At 33.7% G+C, this 19,842-nt stretch overlaps 2 protein-coding genes across 2 annotated transcripts in view; one reads left to right on the top strand and one right to left on the bottom strand.

Annotated features, from left to right (window-relative positions):
* Window positions 1-1,819: 1,819 nt before the first annotated feature.
* On the bottom strand, window positions 1,820-15,553 carry pofut2 (protein O-fucosyltransferase 2). The gene is made up of 9 exons (XM_067409363.1): window positions 15,363-15,553; window positions 13,980-14,230; window positions 13,265-13,409; window positions 9,916-10,026; window positions 9,763-9,829; window positions 9,508-9,633; window positions 8,425-8,605; window positions 7,113-7,236; window positions 1,820-3,394 (listed from the first exon to the last, which is right to left on the bottom strand). The coding sequence occupies exons 1-9, from the start codon at window positions 15,542-15,544 to the stop codon at window positions 3,241-3,243; spliced, it is 1,341 nt and encodes a 446-aa protein (XP_067265464.1). The 5' UTR covers window positions 15,545-15,553; the 3' UTR covers window positions 1,820-3,240.
* A 567-nt stretch (window positions 15,554-16,120) lies between these two features.
* Window positions 16,121-19,842, top strand: part of hibch (3-hydroxyisobutyryl-CoA hydrolase) — a 34,436-nt gene continuing 30,714 nt past the window's right edge. Inside the window, exons 1-6 of the mRNA XM_067408620.1 lie at window positions 16,121-16,458; window positions 18,226-18,268; window positions 18,656-18,787; window positions 18,894-18,978; window positions 19,101-19,181; window positions 19,262-19,314. Coding sequence (XP_067264721.1) covers window positions 16,427-16,458; window positions 18,226-18,268; window positions 18,656-18,787; window positions 18,894-18,978; window positions 19,101-19,181; window positions 19,262-19,314 — 426 coding nt within the window. The 5' untranslated portion in view covers window positions 16,121-16,426. The remainder of the gene's footprint in view (window positions 16,459-18,225; window positions 18,269-18,655; window positions 18,788-18,893; window positions 18,979-19,100; window positions 19,182-19,261; window positions 19,315-19,842) is intronic.

The following is a 19,842-nucleotide window of genomic DNA, read 5'->3' as shown; positions in this document are numbered from 1 at the left end:
GTTCTCACTAAAGCTCGCGCTATATTGCTGTTAGATCATTAAACTGTTACGCTGCCTCAGAAGTCTGTCCGAAATCAATTTCGTGAGGTAACGTTACCTTCATGCACAAATGCTCATTCTCTTATAAGATAGCGAGGCAGCAAAACAGCTAACGTTACCTAGGTTTTCGGAAGCAGCCCAAGTCTATGGGTTTTTGCTAAATCGCCTGAAATAAGCAAGTATAGGTCTGTGGTTAAAAAAAACTCTAAATGCTTTCACGTTTTGATCTATGACATAAAACACCAGTTATAACCCACTTGTGACTTTTTAAACTTTTACTGTGTCTTAAAGTCGGCGGTTGCTAACAAATTGCTAAAATGGACTACTTCCTTTGGCGGGGACTTTAGAAGTCATCATTAAAAACGGGACATCATGAAAAAGTGGAAAAGTATTCATAACAGCACAGATCATAACCAGCGAGCATGTTTATAAATAAAGTTGTTTTTTAAATACAGTTTGAGGAAGTTGTGATGATATTTGATTGTTGTTACTTAAGAAAGCCACTAGATGGCACTGTGTTAAGTTATGTGTGGAGTACTATACAATTAAAATAAAAGAGAAGAAACCTAGCACATGTAAAAGCAAGAAATAAAAAGACAGACATGTTGTGACTGCACAGAAGACTCTTTATTAACAATGTCAAACAGAACAGAAGTTTGGTGGTGACGACGTTGATCCGCGACCATGGTGTGCTGTAGTCCGTTTATAGCCTACTGATAGCCTTTTATATCTGACGACTTTATTTAGGCTTCAAAATCTATAAATGTTGTGTTAACTTGTAAAGATTATCTTGATAGACAAAACGTGTAAGTGTCATAACCCTTTGTTAAACACAGAGCTTATTTTCTGCGATTTTCCAAAAGTCTATGGGAAAAACGAATAGGCTTTTTGCGGTCGGTGACCGTCGGCCGACCGGGAAAGTGCCCGGTATGCCAGATGGCCAGTCCGCTGAACAAAAATGAACTTAAAATAATTTAGTAAATGTAGCTTATAGTTTAACTAGCTACTTCCTCAAATTGGTCCATTTCAGCTTAATTTAAATAGGCTACTTAATATTTCTGTAGAGTGGTCGGTAGCTTTAGCTAATAGTGGTGTAAGTTAGTACTTGAGATCGATCTCGATACCATTTCTGAAGGTTTTGATCTTGTCTCGGTCTTAGACTAAGAGGACTCAGGATTTTATTTCAGTCAAGACCACAATGTAAAACTCACTGCTTCAAATGCAATCAATAACTTATTTCTAGTTTGATTTCTTTTGTTTCTGTTGTGCCGGGTCAGAAATCAACGAAGTATTTTGTCAAAAATGGCACCAAAATTAATACAAATGCCTGCAAAATTCAAGATATGCTTGCAAAAAAAGTACTTGATTTGAGATCTTGATTTTTATATTATAACATGATATAATTAAGTAATAGGCTATCACAAAAGAGCTGTTTTATCAAATATGAGCATGACTACAACACTACTAATAGTACTTAGTCTGAGACGATATACCTAGCTAAAAATGTGACAATAACAGTTGGTCTTAAAAACACAAATCTGTCATCACTCTTGTGTTGTTCACACAGCTATTGTTACTGAGGAAATTAATATCCATGTCAAGCTGGAAAGGTTTCATAAGAAGAGTGAAACCTAAAATTCCAAAATTATTTTTGCTAAAAAAGATATTTACAGAAAGGTTGAACCATGTTCTCAGATTAAAGGTATTACATGTCAGTTCGGGGTCAACAAATATGATTTCCAGTCAATCAATCAAACTGTCTTGATCAGACTACAGATTATAAAGTTTACAGATTACAGATTATAAAGTTCATAAAGTTCTTTCTTTTTGTCTTTAGGTTAAATTCTAAGCACATTCATTATATTGAATTATAGTATATCACCTAGCATATGTTATTCATTTCTAAAGCTGATTGTAATGATAAACAGCTAAGATTAGGATCCACATAGCACGCTATTGTTAAAATATGAGGCTGTGCTTGGAAAGTTCCAGAAGCATCAACAGAACAAAAGACTGAAAAACACTTCATGCTGCTCCTTTTCTGTGAGAATAAGTCACAAAGCATTTTCTCCACCCACAAGTTGAGGTAAAATGATCAGTAGAGCTTTGAGCAGGACAGATTGGCAACACATGAAACCAGATTCAACCCCCAGGAGACAGATTGAAAAAACAGTCATGTAAAAATTAACAAAACCTACAGAAAGTTTACTAATGTATCTGGCATTTTTTAAATCCTTATAAGAAAACTCTTTTCACAGAAATGAAGCGAAAACACTTGATCACAATTGTATCAACTGATGTGATTATTACAATTTCATAAGAAAAAAAAAAAAAAAAACTTCAACAAAACATTTATAGAAAGAGCACATATACAGTACATTTCTGAATGGTAATGGTAAACATTTACATTTCCAAACAACAAAAGAAATCTAACAAATCAAAACCTACCAATAAAAATCTGCTTGTCACCAAGAGTTGAAAACAAAGCTAATGTCGCTATACCAGATGCTTATCTTTAATCTTTTTGATTTTGGCATTAATATTACTTATGACTGAACACCTCCAGGCATCCTTCTTTATGAAAGTAAAAAGCACACTGATGACTTATGACATGAGAAAACTTCACTACATTATATATATATATATATATATATATGTGTGTGTGTGTGTGTGTGTGTGTGTGTGTGTGTGTGAAGAAAAATTATATATTTCAAATAGCAGGCACAATACTGATAGAAATATCAAATAAACACTAATACTGTATATTTATACATCATTTGTCAAAGGCATAATATGTGGTGAGACAAAAAAAAAAAATAGGCAAGTACCACATAAAGCTAGACTTCAAATACTGGAGCAGTGGTGAAAATCATGTTGGCCATTTTCAAACAGGTTTGATCACAGTGTTTAAACACAGTTCATCTTGAGTATCAACAATACAAATGAAAGAACTGTGAGAACAGAGCAGCACTATTCACAAATTCCATATCAGACACAAGATATGAGATAAAAGCCATTTGATATATTCCTCTTATGGCTCTCCTTATCTAACCCTACTTTTTACGCAATCTGAACTCATCGGCTCTGACTTTAAAAATGTGTATTTTCAACATCGTCAGCAAAAACATTAAAAAAATATAGAGAATTGTCTTAAATCTGAGAAATCAATTGCAGTCTGTGTGACCTGTGGTTTCTGTGTTATTAGTAGACAATTTTCCAGTGTGTTGGCTGTTCACATTCGCTCTCATCGTCACCACAGAATCGGTTATAGGTGGTTTTAGGATCAAAACCTAGGATTTCTCTTTCCTCGTGTATTCTGAAAGAGAAGGTTGAAACTGATGTTCCAATGAAATACCTGATGAGAAAGACAACATATGTGAGTGGGTGATGCATAGTTGTTATACAAAAGATATGCTGATAGGTTGGATCAAAGGTTGTCATATAAAACAATGAACAGTTTTTCCAGTATAGCAAGTGCTTGAGTTGATTGAAAGGATTGTGGTTCAAGCCATTACATCATGGGTCATGCTTTTTGTTTTTAATGGAAATAATCTTACAGAGTCACACCCAATTCAATGAAAAAGCAACATATTTGTAATGATCCTTCCTACTAAATAAACTTTTAAAATTCATTTAAAATGTTAACTTGAAATAGTTTGCCAAGACAGGGAAAAATGTGCAAAACAACACGTGTTGTGATTATCAGTGTTTCCCATACATTGACTAGACTGTGGCGGCCCGCCACAGTCTCAGAATGAAACGGAAATTAGGTTTGTCGCGATATATAAATTACCGTCTGATAATTGCGCTCTTTTATATGGCAAAAGTGGGAGACATAGAGCAAAATAAGTAGACTAGCACCAATTAAGTGTTCGTGTACTATATTCAAAGTCATCTGAAGCCATTCCATAGCTTCATGTGAGGGACAGAAGAAATATACATCGATAAGTTCACGGTCAGAAACTCGTCTTCCCTCCGCTACAGCTGTCAATCATTCAGCACTCAAACAGCGTGTCACGTTCGGTAACGACAGTCAGCACGGTAAAACTCTCCAATATGATATATTCCCATTATAATACTTGATATGTATATAAAGAGCTGCGGATTTGCATAAAATGACTGTATCTTGCTGGAGTTTATTGCTGTTTCTGAACGATGTCATCATTCTGGCTACAGGATGTCTGTTAGATCGCACAACACAAGGACTATGAATTCGTGTCACACGCACAATAACTAGAATTTAAAAATGAAAGAACCATATGATTAATAAACTGTTAGATACAGTCAGATGTACACAGGGATTCTCTTTGTACCGTGAACTTTTCAATGCGCAGCACAACTGCGCGCTCTGACTCGATATTGCTTCGAGCGCATCATTCTGCACCCGGGATGCGCATTAGCGGTTTGTGCTGCTGTTTTGAAGCGTTTCATATTATCATGGTTTTGCACACTGAAAGATTATTAATAGCCTATTTTGTTCTGTCGTATCTATAGCTTGTTGCCCCATTAAAAAGCTGCACAATACATTTAAAATAAGCGCCTTTTAATGTTACATTAATATAAATACATTTAATTATTTACATATAAATCTAATATAAATCGTTTTTTCATTTCAGAATACAAATAGTAATTTTAAACTTTTTATTAACATTTGGATTTATAAAATTACTGTGCAAATTTTTTAGGCTAGAATATTTTTTTGCTGCTGAATTATATACTCACCTAGTTTACTTATTTATTTATTGGTCAGCTTATGAATATATTTTTATTCATTTGTTATTTTTCTCTATAATGAGATGGTGTGTTTAGTGCATTCTGGATTGGTTAACAAATCAAAGATACAGGCTCTCACTAATAAATTAATTCAACAAAGGTAACCATACATATTTTAATGGTTTAAATGTGTGCTCTACATGTTTGACCACTTATGAACTATCATTTAGCCTACTATATGTTGTGTACATGACTAATGTGCCCTACCATCACCAATAAATAAATTACTTTTAGAGCACAAAATTGTTTACAAGAGAACAAATTTCTTTATTGATCTAGTCACATAATTTTGCTCTCAGAATACACCAGATTTATGCATTTAAATTTAAAATGTACAAAATTTTCCTCCGGGGGAGCATGCCCCCGGACCCCCCTAGAGGAACCGATGTCCACCCACCACAGTCTCACAAAATCCTGTGAGAAACACTGGATTATATTATACTTATTTCCCAACACTAAGTCTAAATTGAAACAAAATTTTAGGATTTTCTCTAGCACTGACACTGAGACAACTTAATCTTCTAGGGACAGATTTAAAATGAAGCTAGACAAAGAAAAATTATAGTCAAAGAAAGATATAATGGAAAAAAGAACTAAAGACTAAAAGAAATAATCTTAACTACAGTGCCTTCCGCAAATATTGGCACCCTTAGTAAATATGAGCAAAGGCGGCTATGAAAATAAATTTGCATTGTTTATCCTTTTGATATTTCGTTCAATTCTAACCTTTCATCGAAGTAAAACAATTGAAAGTGGGGGGAAACTCACATTATGAAATAAATGTTTTTCTTCAATGCATGTTGGCCACAATTACTGGCACACCTAGAAATTCTTCTGAGTAAAATATCTCTGAAGTATATTCCCATTCATATTTACATTTTTTAGCTCAAAATGGTGATCATGAACATGAAATTGTCCAGCCATGACTTCCTGTTCCACAGGAGTATAAACATGAGGAAACACAAATGCCAAATTACTGTAATCATTCATCACAATGAGTAAACCAAAGAATATAGTTATGATGTGCAGCAAAAGATTGTTGAGCTTCACAAAATAGAAAATAGCTATAAGAAAAAAGCTAACACATTGAAAATCCCCATTTCCACCATCAGGGAAATAATTAAGAAGTTCCAATTCAAAAAAGATGTTACAAACCTGCCTGGAAGAGGACGTGTGTCTAAATCATCCTAATACATGGTGAGGAGGAAAGTTGGACAAAGTGGACAAAGACTCTCCAAGGATCACAGCTGGAGAATTGCAGAGATTCGTTGAGTCTTGAGTCTCAGAAAGCCTAAAAATGATCAAACAGCACCTACATCCCCACAAGATGTTCAGGAGGGTTTCAAGAAAAATCCTCCACATTCATCTAAAAACAAACTCCAGTATATTCAGTTGTCAGACACGACTGGAACTTCAAATGGGACCGGCTCCTATGGTCAGATGAAACTAAAAAAAGAGCTTTTTGGCAGCAAACCCACCAGATGGGTTTGGTGTACACATGGATAAAAAGTACCCCATGTCCACTGTTAAATATACTGCTGGATCTTTATTGTTGTGGGCCTATTTTTCTGCTGGAGGTCCTGGACATCTTGTTCAGATTCATGGTATCATGGATTCTATCAAATACTAACAGATAAAAAAATCAAAACCTGACCACTTCTGCTAGAAATCCAATAATGGGCCGTAGTTGGATCTTCCATCAGGACAATGATCCAAAACAAACATCAAAAACAACACAAACATGTGTCACTGAGCACAAAATGAAGCTTCTGCCATGGCCATCTCAGTCCCCCGACCTGAACCCTAAAGAAAATGAGTGGAGAGAACTGAAGAGAAGAAGAACTAACATGGAGCTGGAATCTGAAGGATCTGGAGAGATTCTGTATGAAGGAATGGTCTCTGATCTTTTGTCAGGTGTTCTCCAAACTCATCAGGCATTATAGAAGAAGACTCAGAGCTGTTCTCTTGGGAAAAGGACATTGGAATAATTGGGTGCCAATAATTGTGGCCAACGCAAACTAGAGAAAAAAAATTATTTCATAATACATGCTTTTTTATTTCATAATAAATGCTTTTCCCCCATTTTCAATTATTTTACTTAAATGAAAGGTCACATTTACTAAGGGTGCCAACATTTGTGGAGGGCATTGTAACTTGAAAAGCAACTAACTGAATGAAACTGGAGTAGGATGAATGATCTTCACAGTTGATAAAGCAGGTTTTGTACACCTACAGCATGAAAATGCAATGTCATTCCATAACCTCTTTGTTGCGACAGAAAAGAGGGTGTGGTTCAATACCTTGCATGGGCACAGATCCACTGGTCTATGATGGCCACCCCTCCATCTTTCAAGAGCTCGAGGTCCTCCCAGGTGGGCTCGTATCGAACCATCTCAGGAAGCATCCTTTTCAGTTTAGCAAGGTCTAAAAGAAGAAAAAGCCTGATGTCACATACAAATATATACATACATACATACATATACAAACACATATACTGTATGTTTGTTTGTATATACTCTATACAACGCCGCTCAAATGGTAGGTAATATTTTTTAATGTTTTTGAAATAAGTCTCTTACGCTCAGCAAAGCTGCATTTATTTGATCAAAAATTAAATAAAAATAGTAATATTGTGACATTTTATGACAATTTAGAATACCTTTGCTTAATTTAAAAATATTTTAAACTAATTTATTCCTGTGATGACAAAGCTAATTTTCAGCATCATTACATCAGTCTTCGGTGTCACATGATCCTTTAAAAACCATTCTAATATGCTGATTTGGTGTTCAAGAAACATTTCTTATTATTATCAATGCAGAAAACAGTTGTGCTGCTTAATATTTTTTGTGGAAAGTGTAATACTTTTTGTATCATTATTATTTTATAAATATAAAGTTAAAAAGCATTTATTTAAATTTTATTAAGATATCTTAGTCATTTTTAATCAATTATTGTGTCCTTGCTGAATAAAAAAAAAAAATACAGACCCCAAACATTAAACTATGGAGCCCCTAAAGGGACATGATGAAGTAAAAAATGTAAGATGGGAGGAAAAATTATATTTCAATGCTTTTGCATTCACTCACAAAAGTTTTGATTTCCTCTGAGAAACTTTGCATTGCCTCGCAAAAACGTTTGATTTCACCATGTCCCTTTAAGGGCTCCGTAGAGAAGATTTTAATTGAATAACAAATCAAATTTAGTTTTTTTCCTTATAAAAAGCTATCAAAGCTGCTTCCAAAGACTTGAAATATAATAGTGCACAGGTCATATTAACTACTTTTATGGTGCATTTTTGTCCTTTTTGAAGCTTGACAGTCATGCGTGAATATTCTTTAAAATCTTTTATCGTGCTGAACAGAAAAATATATTAGCACAAGCTTTTGGAATGACATGAAGTTGAGTAAACAATAACAAATATCTGAATTTTTCAGTGAATATTCCTTAAAACATCACAATATCTTGTATGTGGCTGACTGGCAGGCAGTATGGCGTCTACCTCTATTCAGTGAAAGTTTTGTAAAAAAGAAAACATGTCTGAGTGGATAAATCCTTGCTTAAATCTTTCATACATTATTGATGTTTTACTCTCTTTTTTTTGGTCTGTACCTTCTTCGTCTGCATCAGTGGCAACAAAGACTTGCTGAAGCTTGTGCTTCTTCATGAGGCTACGGATCTTCTTCACTGCACCTTTAAGGCTAGGCACATCATCTCTGTGACCCCAGATGAAGTCCTTCCTACGTAAGTGGACTCCCAGGTAAGGGCCTCCCTTAGCACTGCCCAACCTGTTCTGGGTCCAAGAGTTTACAAAAGTTCATGAAACAAATATGATTGTTGTCAGTGTGAGTGTGGGTGTAAAGCACATTGCAAACATTCCAGAAACACATTGTCTTGACATTTGAACTGAAGAGCTCAAATTCTTCATCTTGTTGCATAAACACCGGTTTGACTCTATCAATCATGCAGACAACAGTGACACCAGCACTTCTTATATATCAACAATGAGAAGGAAGCATTAAAGGGTTAGTTCACCCAAAAATGAAAATTGTGTCATTAATTACTCACCGTCATGTCGTTTCAAGCCTGTAAGACTTTCGTTCATCTTCGGAACATAAATGAAGATCTTTTTGATGAAATCTGAGAGCTTTCTGTCCCTTCATAGCCTACACAACTGAAACTTTGATTGAATTTAGGCTTTTATTCACATATAAACATTGATCAGCGAACATAAACAGAAGCCCAACCGAACCTAATAGACAAGCAAGAACAAACCTCTTGCGCAAGCACAATTATGCTGCGTAACAGACAAGAATGAACCTCATTGGTTCTCGCACGTCAAGCAAACATGCTTGAACTTCCGTTTACCACAAATGCTGTGTGAGTTGATGAGTGTTTATATGTGAATAAAAGCCTAAATTCAATCAGTTTCTCATATAAAGTGATCATGTCTCTTCAGATAATTTGGACTAAACCACTCCATTCATATGGATTAGTTTTACCATCTCTTTATGAATTTTTCGAAGCGTCAAATTTTGGAGGGACAGAAATCTCTCTGATTTTATAAAAAATATCTTAATTAGTGTTCCAAAGATGAACAAAAGTTCTACGGGTTTGAAAAAACATGAGGGTGGGTAATTAATGGCAGAATTTTATTTTTGGGTGAACAAACTCTTAAATGAAAGTAAAACGTACTTTAATTCGGGTCCAGTCCTCGTTGTATTGTGTCTGGTCCTGTTTATCTGTGGAGTTGAGATACTTGGCCCTAAACTCGTCTCCTATAATACGCAAGTGTTTGGCAAACACCATACTTCGCCGTGTCTGTAGAGCAATATAATCAAATGTTTAGATCTATTTCAAACAATCAGGTAAGAAATATTTCAAAACTTCTACTATATTTTTTTTGCTAAATTATCTCTAAAACATGAAAATATTTGTTGATGGACTTACATCCCAGTAGTCCTTCCCAGCATAGTGATCATGAAGGACAGTCTCAGCTCTGTCAAGCATTACTGACCTGTGGTTCAATGACAACAAATATACAACACCACCATTTGCACTTAAAAGCTATTTTATTATAAACTTATTTACAAAGTGACTTACGTGGCTGTTAAGTTGTTTTGTAGGACAGGGGCCAAAATAGAGGCATGTCCCTGAGCAGATAAACAGGTGACATTCAATGCTCTGGTCTCCTCATAACCCCAAAACCAACCTCTGGAGAAAGACAAACAAGATTTTTTAAAAGAAATTTTGGCATTATTTACTTTGTTCCAATCCTAGGCATTTATTTCTTCTGTGGAACAAAAAAAGAAGGTCCAGTGTTGTTTTGTTTGAACTTGTCAGACTTGTTAGAATTGTATAGACAAAAAAAGTTTAAAAAAATATAATATTTTGCATTCAACAGAAGAAAGAAAATCATACACTGGCACAGCATGAGGGTGAGTAAATGGTGACACAAACTATTCCTTTTATTTCAGTTTGCTCCTCACACAAAGCCATTGTATGGCTTCAGAAGACTTGGAGTATAGTACACAAGTTGTACGGACATGCTTTACCATTCAAAAGAATTAATAATTAAAAAATGAATACTTTTTTCAGCAAGAATGCATTAAATTATTTAAAAAATAACCGTAAAGAATTTTATAATGTTAAAAAATCTATTTCAAATAAGTTCTATTCTTTTAAACGTTTTATTCATCAAAGAATCCTAAAAAAAAACATAATCATGGTTTCCACAAAAGTATTAAGCATTACAACTGTTTTTAACAAATAATAATAATGTTGAAGAAGAAATGTTTTTTGAGCACCAAATCAGCATATCAAAATGATTTCTGAAGGATCATGTGACACTGAAGACTGCAGTAATGATGCTGAAAATTCAGCTTTGTCATCACAGGAATAAATTACACTTTAAAATATATTAAAATACAGAACAGATATTTAAAATTGTATTAACATTTCACAATATTACTGTTTTTACCATCTTTTAATCAAATAAATGCAGCTTTGGTCAACATACATAAAAAAAACCAATGTGAGAAATAAATTCCAATAAAAAATGTAAAAATTGCGAAAAGTAACCTCAGAATTCCGATAAAAATTTCAAAATTGCGAGAAGTAAACAAAGAATTCCAATAAAAAAATGCCAAAATTGCGATAAAAATTTAAAAATGTCAAAATTGTGAGAAGTAAATTCAGAATTCCGATAAAAAATGTCAAAATTGTGAGAAGTAAACTCAGAATTACCGACTCCAAACTTTTGAATGGTACTATAGCTTAACAGATATGGTGTAATGTAGTCAGGGTTCCTACACATTTTCCATTTCAAAATTCCATACTTTTCCAGACTCAAATTTCCAGACCTCCTTCCAAACGTTTTTCTGCCATTGGTAAGCCTCTGTCTCCTTTTCTATGTTTTCTCTGCTTCATGTTTGTAGTAGGGTTCTTACAGTCTTTTAGTGATTTTTAAATCAGTGTTTGATTGTTGAAATAAACCTTTGTATTTAGTATTTACGTCAAGGCCCTTCTCTTCTTAAAACTACGTTGCTGTGTGACTTCTGTTGTGGATTAATTTACAAGTACTAATATATTCCCTGTTGAAAAGGGTAGTGACTTTGTTTCCCTTTCTGACCATACCACTCGCTACATAGGCGTAAATATTTAATTTGTTTAACATTCTAATAATTCGACACATTTACTTCATAGACATCCTTCTCTGATTTATCCATTCTGTTCTGTTGTCAGTATTTGTTGGTATCAAAACATTTCTATAGAGTAGCCTACGAGTACGAGTAGCCTACAAAAGCGCAGTATCAGTTTTAGAAATTTTAGAAATATTTTAGAAATTCACAAGTTTATAAACATCTGCAAAGTAAAAAGAGGTGTAAAAGGTGATGTGTAGGGTGGTCTGGGGGCATCCTCCCCCAGGAGAAGATTTTTGTGATTTTAACATGTAAATGAAGCATTCTGGTGCACTCTGACAACAACACAAATGGGAAAACCAACATTTCCTTCAAGTAAAAAAAATAAAAATAATAATAAATTATTGACAGTATGGCTGAGAATTGACAAATTTCACAATTGAATGCGATTTTGATTCAGAAGCTTGCTTGATTTTGATTTTGAAAATTTTGATTTTGAAAATTTTGATTTTGATTTGATTACCTTCGATTCAATATTGATTCATTTGAGGCTTATCAGGTCAAATACATGGCAAATTTCCTCAAAGAAAAAAAAAAATCAACTAATGCTGTAAATTATACAAGGAACCACAGCTGGTACATCATTATAATATTAGGTTAAAATTGATTTGCAAGCTACTTTCATATAGGCTAAATTACACATAAGGAAGTTTATATAAATTTTTAATGACAATTATTTTTCTCTTTTTTTTTTATTATTTATTTAAAATTATTTATTTATTATAATGGTGGCTGTCATGAAACAGATTTATACATTTAATATCGAAGCACATGTTAAGTACAAATACAATGAATATGCAATAGCCTATAGTGCACATATTTAGCAAAATGCTCCTCTTGAAGTTCATTTTTGTAGCTGAATAATGAGATTTTGGCCATTGAACGGCTTTTCTGAGGTAGGCTAAATGTGATATTTTTACATGCTGTTTTATTGATGCCTTTCTGCAGTTGAAACAATGATTGATCGATTGCATGTGATACAGAATTCAGTAAGTTGTACTTTATCTTTCAACATTCCTGCGGATGTTCAATCATGTTTATTTTGTGCTGTAACTAGTAAAGCAGAAGAGATGGTCGCTTCACGAGCACTACAGCGATCTATCACGCCACAGAGCACCAAGAAAGATCACGACTCACTCCAGTCTATGGGAAAGTAGCCCATTTTCGATTCTTGTGAGAATCCTGAGACACGCGCTCGCCCTGAAAAAAACCTCTTCGGATCTACACGATTCACATAAATTATGTATTTTGATTCAAAAGAGCTAATTTCGCTGTAAAGTGTCTAGTTTGCAGGTATAATAAATTAGAAAACTGAATAGAGACAATAGTCTGGAAACACAAATATTTTTCCATACTCTGATTTCTTTTTTCCATACTTTTCCAGACCTGGAAATTACTCAAATCAAATTCCATACTTTTCCAAACCGCGTAGGAACCCTGTGTAGTTGTATGGAAAAAAAAGCTGCATCAAAATTTCTCCTTTCTCCTTTTCCACAGAAAAAATGTGTGTACTGTATGTGTTTGAGTGGGAGTCTAAAAATTGCCTTTTTAAAAATAAATAAATGTATTTTTTTATTAAAAACTAATAAATGTACAGTATATTAAATATAATATATGAATAACATATAATATATTATATGTTTTTAACAACTATTTATGTATGGCTTTAAAAGTTGCATAAACATTCCTTTCAGCCTCTGTTAATGTCAAGAGCACCTAAACCGGATGAACCTCCAAATTTAAAGCAGTACCTGTAATAGCCCTGTTTGTCCTTTGAGTACATCAGTCTTTCAATGCACGGTCGTTCATCCACCTTCTCCTCCCATTTCCCATCTGTCCAACCCTCTGCATAGCTCTGCAGCACAAGGATCTGGTCAATGAAGGGACCTCCAGACTCTGAGATCAATAATAAAGACACAAAATGTGAGAATCATAATTGAGTCTCAGCTTTTATTGTTTAGAAATGCAATGTTTTTACATATATTTAAATACAATATGATTAACCAGACAGTCATGCTAGACTGTCCTTATAGGTGAAGTGTGTATTTTCTGCAACTTCAGAAGACGCAATCATCTGGATCAACATGCACATTGCACAATTTCTATATCCTAATTATTGTTAATTTAATTCATTTTTCAGGAGCTCATTGCCTCTACGTTCAGTTAAACTGCTAACAGTGATTGTAAATTAATTGCCTAAATTATTACATTATTTGCCAACTGCATTCTTTAAATTGTAATGTTGACATGCATTCTCTGTAAAGATACTTTGAAATTAAATGTATCGTGAAAAGCGCTATACAAATAAATGTGAATTGAATTGAACTACTGTCACCATGTGGAATTGCAAAATATTTTTATTATTCCCCCCTGTCTGAACAAATGAATGTCAGTTATGTAAAAATAATCTAAATAATTACATGTATTTCCAGACTCTGTCAAAAAAACAAAAACCTCATAGCTCACCAGCAATGAATTCCTCATACTCAATGACTGGTATGTTAGCCTGCAAGCTGGTGACGCTGAAGAATTCCCCCCAGGGGATGCGAACCTGATGTATATCAGGGCTCTGCCAGTGATACAGGCGACCCCATGGAGGCAACACTAGCACCCAGTCGCCTTCTTTCCTCAATGTCTTCAGCAAAGAGGCCATGCGAATGTACACATCCCGGCGCAGATTGAAACCCTCAGGTGGATTCACATCATACAGGAGGTATCTGAGCATTACAGAAAAACAGGGTCATTCCTACAGTGCAGAACAGTTTCAGGTTCCCATTTTATGTCTTAATGTGTTGGTTAAAGTGTTATGTTCACATTATTAAAAGATTATTTTTCTCATAAAGTATTTAATAATAAAATTTAATTAATCAGACTTTCAATACTTTGGTTTGAGCATTTTTTTTTTTTTTTTTTTTTGCCTAAAATTAAAAACTATTTTTTTTTTTTAAATTTAGTTTGAAATATTTCTCTTTTTTTTTTGTCCTCTCTCCATTTTAAATGTTTCAAACAAGACATGTTTTATTGTAAAATTGTAAATATTTTCTATCTATCTCATTGAAAATCAAATCAATACCAAACTAAATACATTATAAAATAACAGATTTTTCAGACTGCTATCACAAAGAAGTTAGTAAAAATGAATGAACTGAACTCTCAATAAATTAGTTTGAGCTATTTAATTTTTCATTATATTTGTTGTGAAATATTCCAAGTGATTTTTCAGTGTTGTCCTCTCTCCAATTAAAGTGTTTCAAACAAACCTAGTTTTTATTATTAAATGTTAATGATATTTATTCTCCCCTGCTTCTATCTCAGAGCAAATTAATTGTTCATTAAATCTGGTGTGAAATATTCCAGGTGTTTTTTCATTTTTGTCCTTTCTCTGATCAAAATGTTTCAAACAAAACCTTTTTTTATTGTGAAATTATCTGTAATTATTTATGTGTAAAATTCAATTATTTTTCCCTACTTCTATCTCTTTGGAAATCAAATCAATACCAGACTACATGCATTTATAAAATGCTCTAGTTTGAGAGGAACTTCTCACAACTTTAATAATATAACTGTAATATATTATAATGGTGATATCCAGTATAATATTATTCAATATAAAATCATTTCCGGTTGGGTGTTAATAAAGAAGTTCTTGATAGTGCTGGAGGTACACAAGACAAAAAGGAGAAGCCAAATGTTTTAAGTCTCTTATAACCTCATAAACATGCTCATTTATTTTAAAACGAGTTTAAAGGGTACCACACAACATGAATAAACCAACACACGTGAATTTAACAGCTGTGGACATTAGCCGTGTAAAAGCAGGAAGAATCTTTTCCAGCATATGAATCCTACCGAACATCCCGTGATGCTGCTGCCACCGGAGACAGCATCGACTGCCCGGCGCGAAACGCATCGTCATCTGAGGCCGATGTTAATTTAACGTTATAGGATAAAACAGTGAGGATTAATACTGAAAAATATTGTAAAATACGATGGAAGAGGACAGGCACAGCTGTTCTCCTCTTGTTCGCCATGTCTCTCACAGCCACGCACTTCCGGCGTCGGTGCAGTTGCCTAGCAACTCAGGCTGGCTATGGGCGCTTTCCAAAGACGCTTCGTGAAGCTTCGAATCCTTTGTGAATCATTTGTTTCGAACCAGTGATTCAGAGCGCGAATCAAACTGCCAAAGTCACGTGATTTTAATAAACGAGGCAATGATCTCTGTGGAATCCATGAACAACATTTGTAGATATTTTAATGACACATTTGTATAATAAAAAAGCAAATGTTTTAGTTAATAGTATCATACTGGCCCGATTAATTAAGTCTCACAATTAAAAACACACATATATTATAGAGACACTTCATATTTAATGGTATTAGATGATTTGTTAATTGTATTTAATAGATAGACTGTCATTAAAACATTTGCAATGGTTTGTAAAAGGTTTACATATTCAAGTTTTCGTTGTATTTACACCGTTGTGACCAGTAGACGGCAACAGCGGGTGGCGTTTCCAGAGCTTCGAAACAGTGAATCATTTTGAGAAGCAATTGGTTCAAAGATTCGAAAAGCTTCGTTTCTCCCAACTCTGGCACCTGTACAGAACTAGTTTATATCGGATTTTACTCCTTTTCGTGTTTATCAAAAGCAGCCGTTTAGAATGAATTATAATCTTATAGATAAGACAATTAACTGACAATTTCTAAGAAAAAAGGAACATAAGATGTGCTATTGTTCAACACGAGTGAAACTGTAGTGGGCAGTGTCGGACCTTTGACACGTCGCGAGATTTCTTCGATGGTGTCGCGCCACCATGACATCATGAAGTAGGGCCAATGAGCAGTGGCGACAGGGTGAAAGCTCTCTGTGTACAGTGATCCAGAACATCAGCTCAACTGTCTGAATTTTAGCCATGTCATTAACAATCTTAACATCAGCACACAGGTGAGTGTTTCTCAAGTGTCACATGCTTTATGCTATCAGGGATTTTTTTCCCCGTATTGACTCCAGAGGTGAAATGTCGCATGCAATTTGATATGTAGGACATCTGCAGACAGTGCAGCACTACAGGTCTCTTTTCCAAAAACAATGAATGAGAAAAAGTTTGGACGTTGTCTAATAATGGGTGGGAAGTGACATTTAAATGAGTGCATAGATATTTATTGAAAACATATTAAAGGTTTTTGAAACGTATAAGTTGGAAACAAAGTAAACTTTTCCAAATGCATCTGCACTTGTCTTTGGGGACAGTCCATTTATTTAATCAGTACAGTCCAAAAGTTTGGAACCACTAATATTCTCAATGTTTTTAAAAGAAGTTTCGTCTGCTCACCAAGGCTACATTTATTTAATTAAAAATACAGTAAAAACAGTAATATTGTGAAATATTATTACAATTTAAAATAACTGTGTACTATTTAAATATATTTGACAAAGTAATTTATTCCTGTGATGCAAAGCTGAATTTTCAGCATCGTTACTCCAGTCTTCAGTGTCACATGATCCTTCAGAAATCATTCTAATGCTGATTTGCTGCTCAATAAACATTTATGATTATTATCAATGTTGAAAACAGTTGTGTACTTTTTTTTCAGGATTCCTTGATGAATAGAAAGTTCAAAAGAACAACATTTATCTGAAATACAAAGCTTCTGTAGCATTATGCACTACCGTTCAAAAGTTTGGGGTCAGTAAGAATTTTTATTTTTATGAAAAGAAATTAAAGAAATGAATACTTTTATTCAGCAAGGATGCATTAAATCAATCAAAATTGGCAGTAAAGACATTTATAATGTTACAAAAGATTAGATTTCAGATAAACACTGTTCTTTTGAACTTTCTATTCATCAAATAATCCTGAAAAGGAATATTGTACACAAATATTTTGTATAATTGTACACATTAAATGTTTCTTGAGCAGCAGATCAGCATATTAGAATGATTTCTGAAAGATCATGTGACACTGAAGACTGGAATAATGATGCTGAAAATTCAGCTTTGCCATCACAGGAATAAATTACTTTGTCAAACATATTCAAATAGAAAACAGTTATTTTAAATAATAAATAATATTTTTTTATATATATATATATATATATATATATATATATATATATATATATATATATATATATATATATATATATATACAGTACAGTCCAAAAGTCATATATATATATACAGTTGAACCAAAATGTATTCTGACACCTTGAACATTTCATTCATTATTACAGTTTATTCACTATAGTTTAAAAAAAATTGTAATAAAATATAAGATCTCAGAGATAAACTGTGTCAGAAAAAAATAATCTTAATTATGTCAGATAACACTTAAGCAAAACATGGTCAGGTCAAAGTGTCTGAATAATTTTTGGTCCCAAATTTTAATCAATTTTACTGGTAGTCCACTGTATGAAGAATTTTTGGGTATAATATGTCACAGTTTAGTTTATTTTGCTATCCTCACTCATAAATGAACTATAGTGTCCTGCACCCACTAGTAAAAATATATCAAAAAATATAACTAGTGTCTGAATAGTTTATGGTTTTTTGCATGTGTTGTTCCATTATCTTATCAATAATGAAAAAGACCCACACATAATAAACGTAACTGAGGTTTCAGTTTCAAAATGTTTAATAACAATACCCAACAATATGTATAACAATTAGATGTTACAAAATAACACAAATATTGATTTTTATCCCATACAGACTACGATCAATCTTTAGATTGCAGAGAATACAAGGACACATGGTAAGTTTGATCTCTAATGTGGGATGATGAGTAATCATATTAAAAATTAATATATATTTGTATTATTCAGCTAGTCAAGAGTATGGACACTTAATGAAATATATGCTTCTTTTTATTGATTTTTATGACCACTTTTAATCTTGTTTTATGCTTAAATATCTGAAATTAGTTTGGCTGACAAATATAAATTGTGCATTATTTATAAAAAAAAATAAAAAAAACATGCAATAAGTGTCCAGCACACACGTAAAATGATTCAGTTATAATAAATAAAAAGTCTATGTTTGCAAACCTTGACTGGTAATCTACATGTTTTAGTGTATTAACATTTTCTTCTGGGTATTTCTTCCATGAAATATTGTTTTATTACTGTGCGTCTCATTTCAGATGTCCAGTCAAGCTGGGTCTGAAGTTCTGTTCGAGAAAAGAGGGAATGCTGGTGTCATCACACTAAACAGACCCAAAGCTCTCAATGCTCTGAATCTCACCATGATCAGACACATCTACCCTCAGCTCAAGGTTAGGGGAGACCTTTCTCACTACATCACTAACAACTCTGTATTATTGTCACCAAGTCTAACTTTATATGATCATCGACCTGTTTTCATCATTGTGTTTTTTGTAGAAATGGGAAAAAGACTCTGAAACAGATATTGTGATCATTAAAGGAGCAGGAGAGAAAGCATTCTGTGCTGGTGGGGATATCAGAGGTAATTATGTAAGACAAACAAGCATTTAGTTTTTTTCATTCACTCTTTTATGAATCTGTGCATAGATTATGCAATAAAACAGATCTGCCGTTCACACTAAAATGCTCAAATTATTTTCCCAGCTGTCACAGAGGCTGGAAAAGCAAATGATCCCTTAGCTCAAGACTTTTTCCGTGAGGAATACATTCTGAATAACACTATTGGTATGTTTTCACACTTTTGTTGCCAGTTTTTTGGTTTGATGAACAGATTTATCTATTTATTATTTATTTTAACTTTTTAGGTACATATCAGAAACCTTATGTGGCCTTAATTGATGGAATTACAATGGGAGGAGTAAGTATTTATCTAAAGTTGTCATCTTGCTGCACAAGTGCACCAGCAGATGGTGCTGTCTGTTCTGATTTAGCAGAATATTTAGCATTGAAGGAACTAAGTCCAGAGGCAATGTGGGCCAGCTTGTCTTTGTGTTTACAAAATAAAAAAAATGAACGGAGGACAAAGTGTCTTTATATAAAGCAGAACATATAGCTGTACCATTCTTTTCACAGTGTCACTAAGATTTTGTGCAAAACAGCAGGATTCACATTGCCATTGGTTCCTTGCATAATGCACAGTCTAGTGCTCAATTCAGAACCGCATACTAGCATACTACTCCTACTATTTCTGCCATAGAAAGATGTGGTAAGAGTAGTATACTAGTGTGCATTTCCAAATTCAGCATAAGTGTTCTCATTTGTGAACAGACGCATATTATTATCACAAGCACATGAGCTATTATTATATGTATTTTTAGTGCAAATTTCAATATCTTGCAGTTATGTTTGACTATATGAGCTGCAGGAAAGCTGTGACGCACTATGA

This window comes from Chanodichthys erythropterus, chromosome 14 (assembly GCF_024489055.1).
Source record: "Chanodichthys erythropterus isolate Z2021 chromosome 14, ASM2448905v1, whole genome shotgun sequence".
NCBI lineage: Eukaryota > Metazoa > Chordata > Actinopteri > Cypriniformes > Xenocyprididae > Chanodichthys > Chanodichthys erythropterus.
Note: the sequence above shows the minus strand (reverse complement) of the source record. Positions and strands in the feature narration are given on the sequence as shown.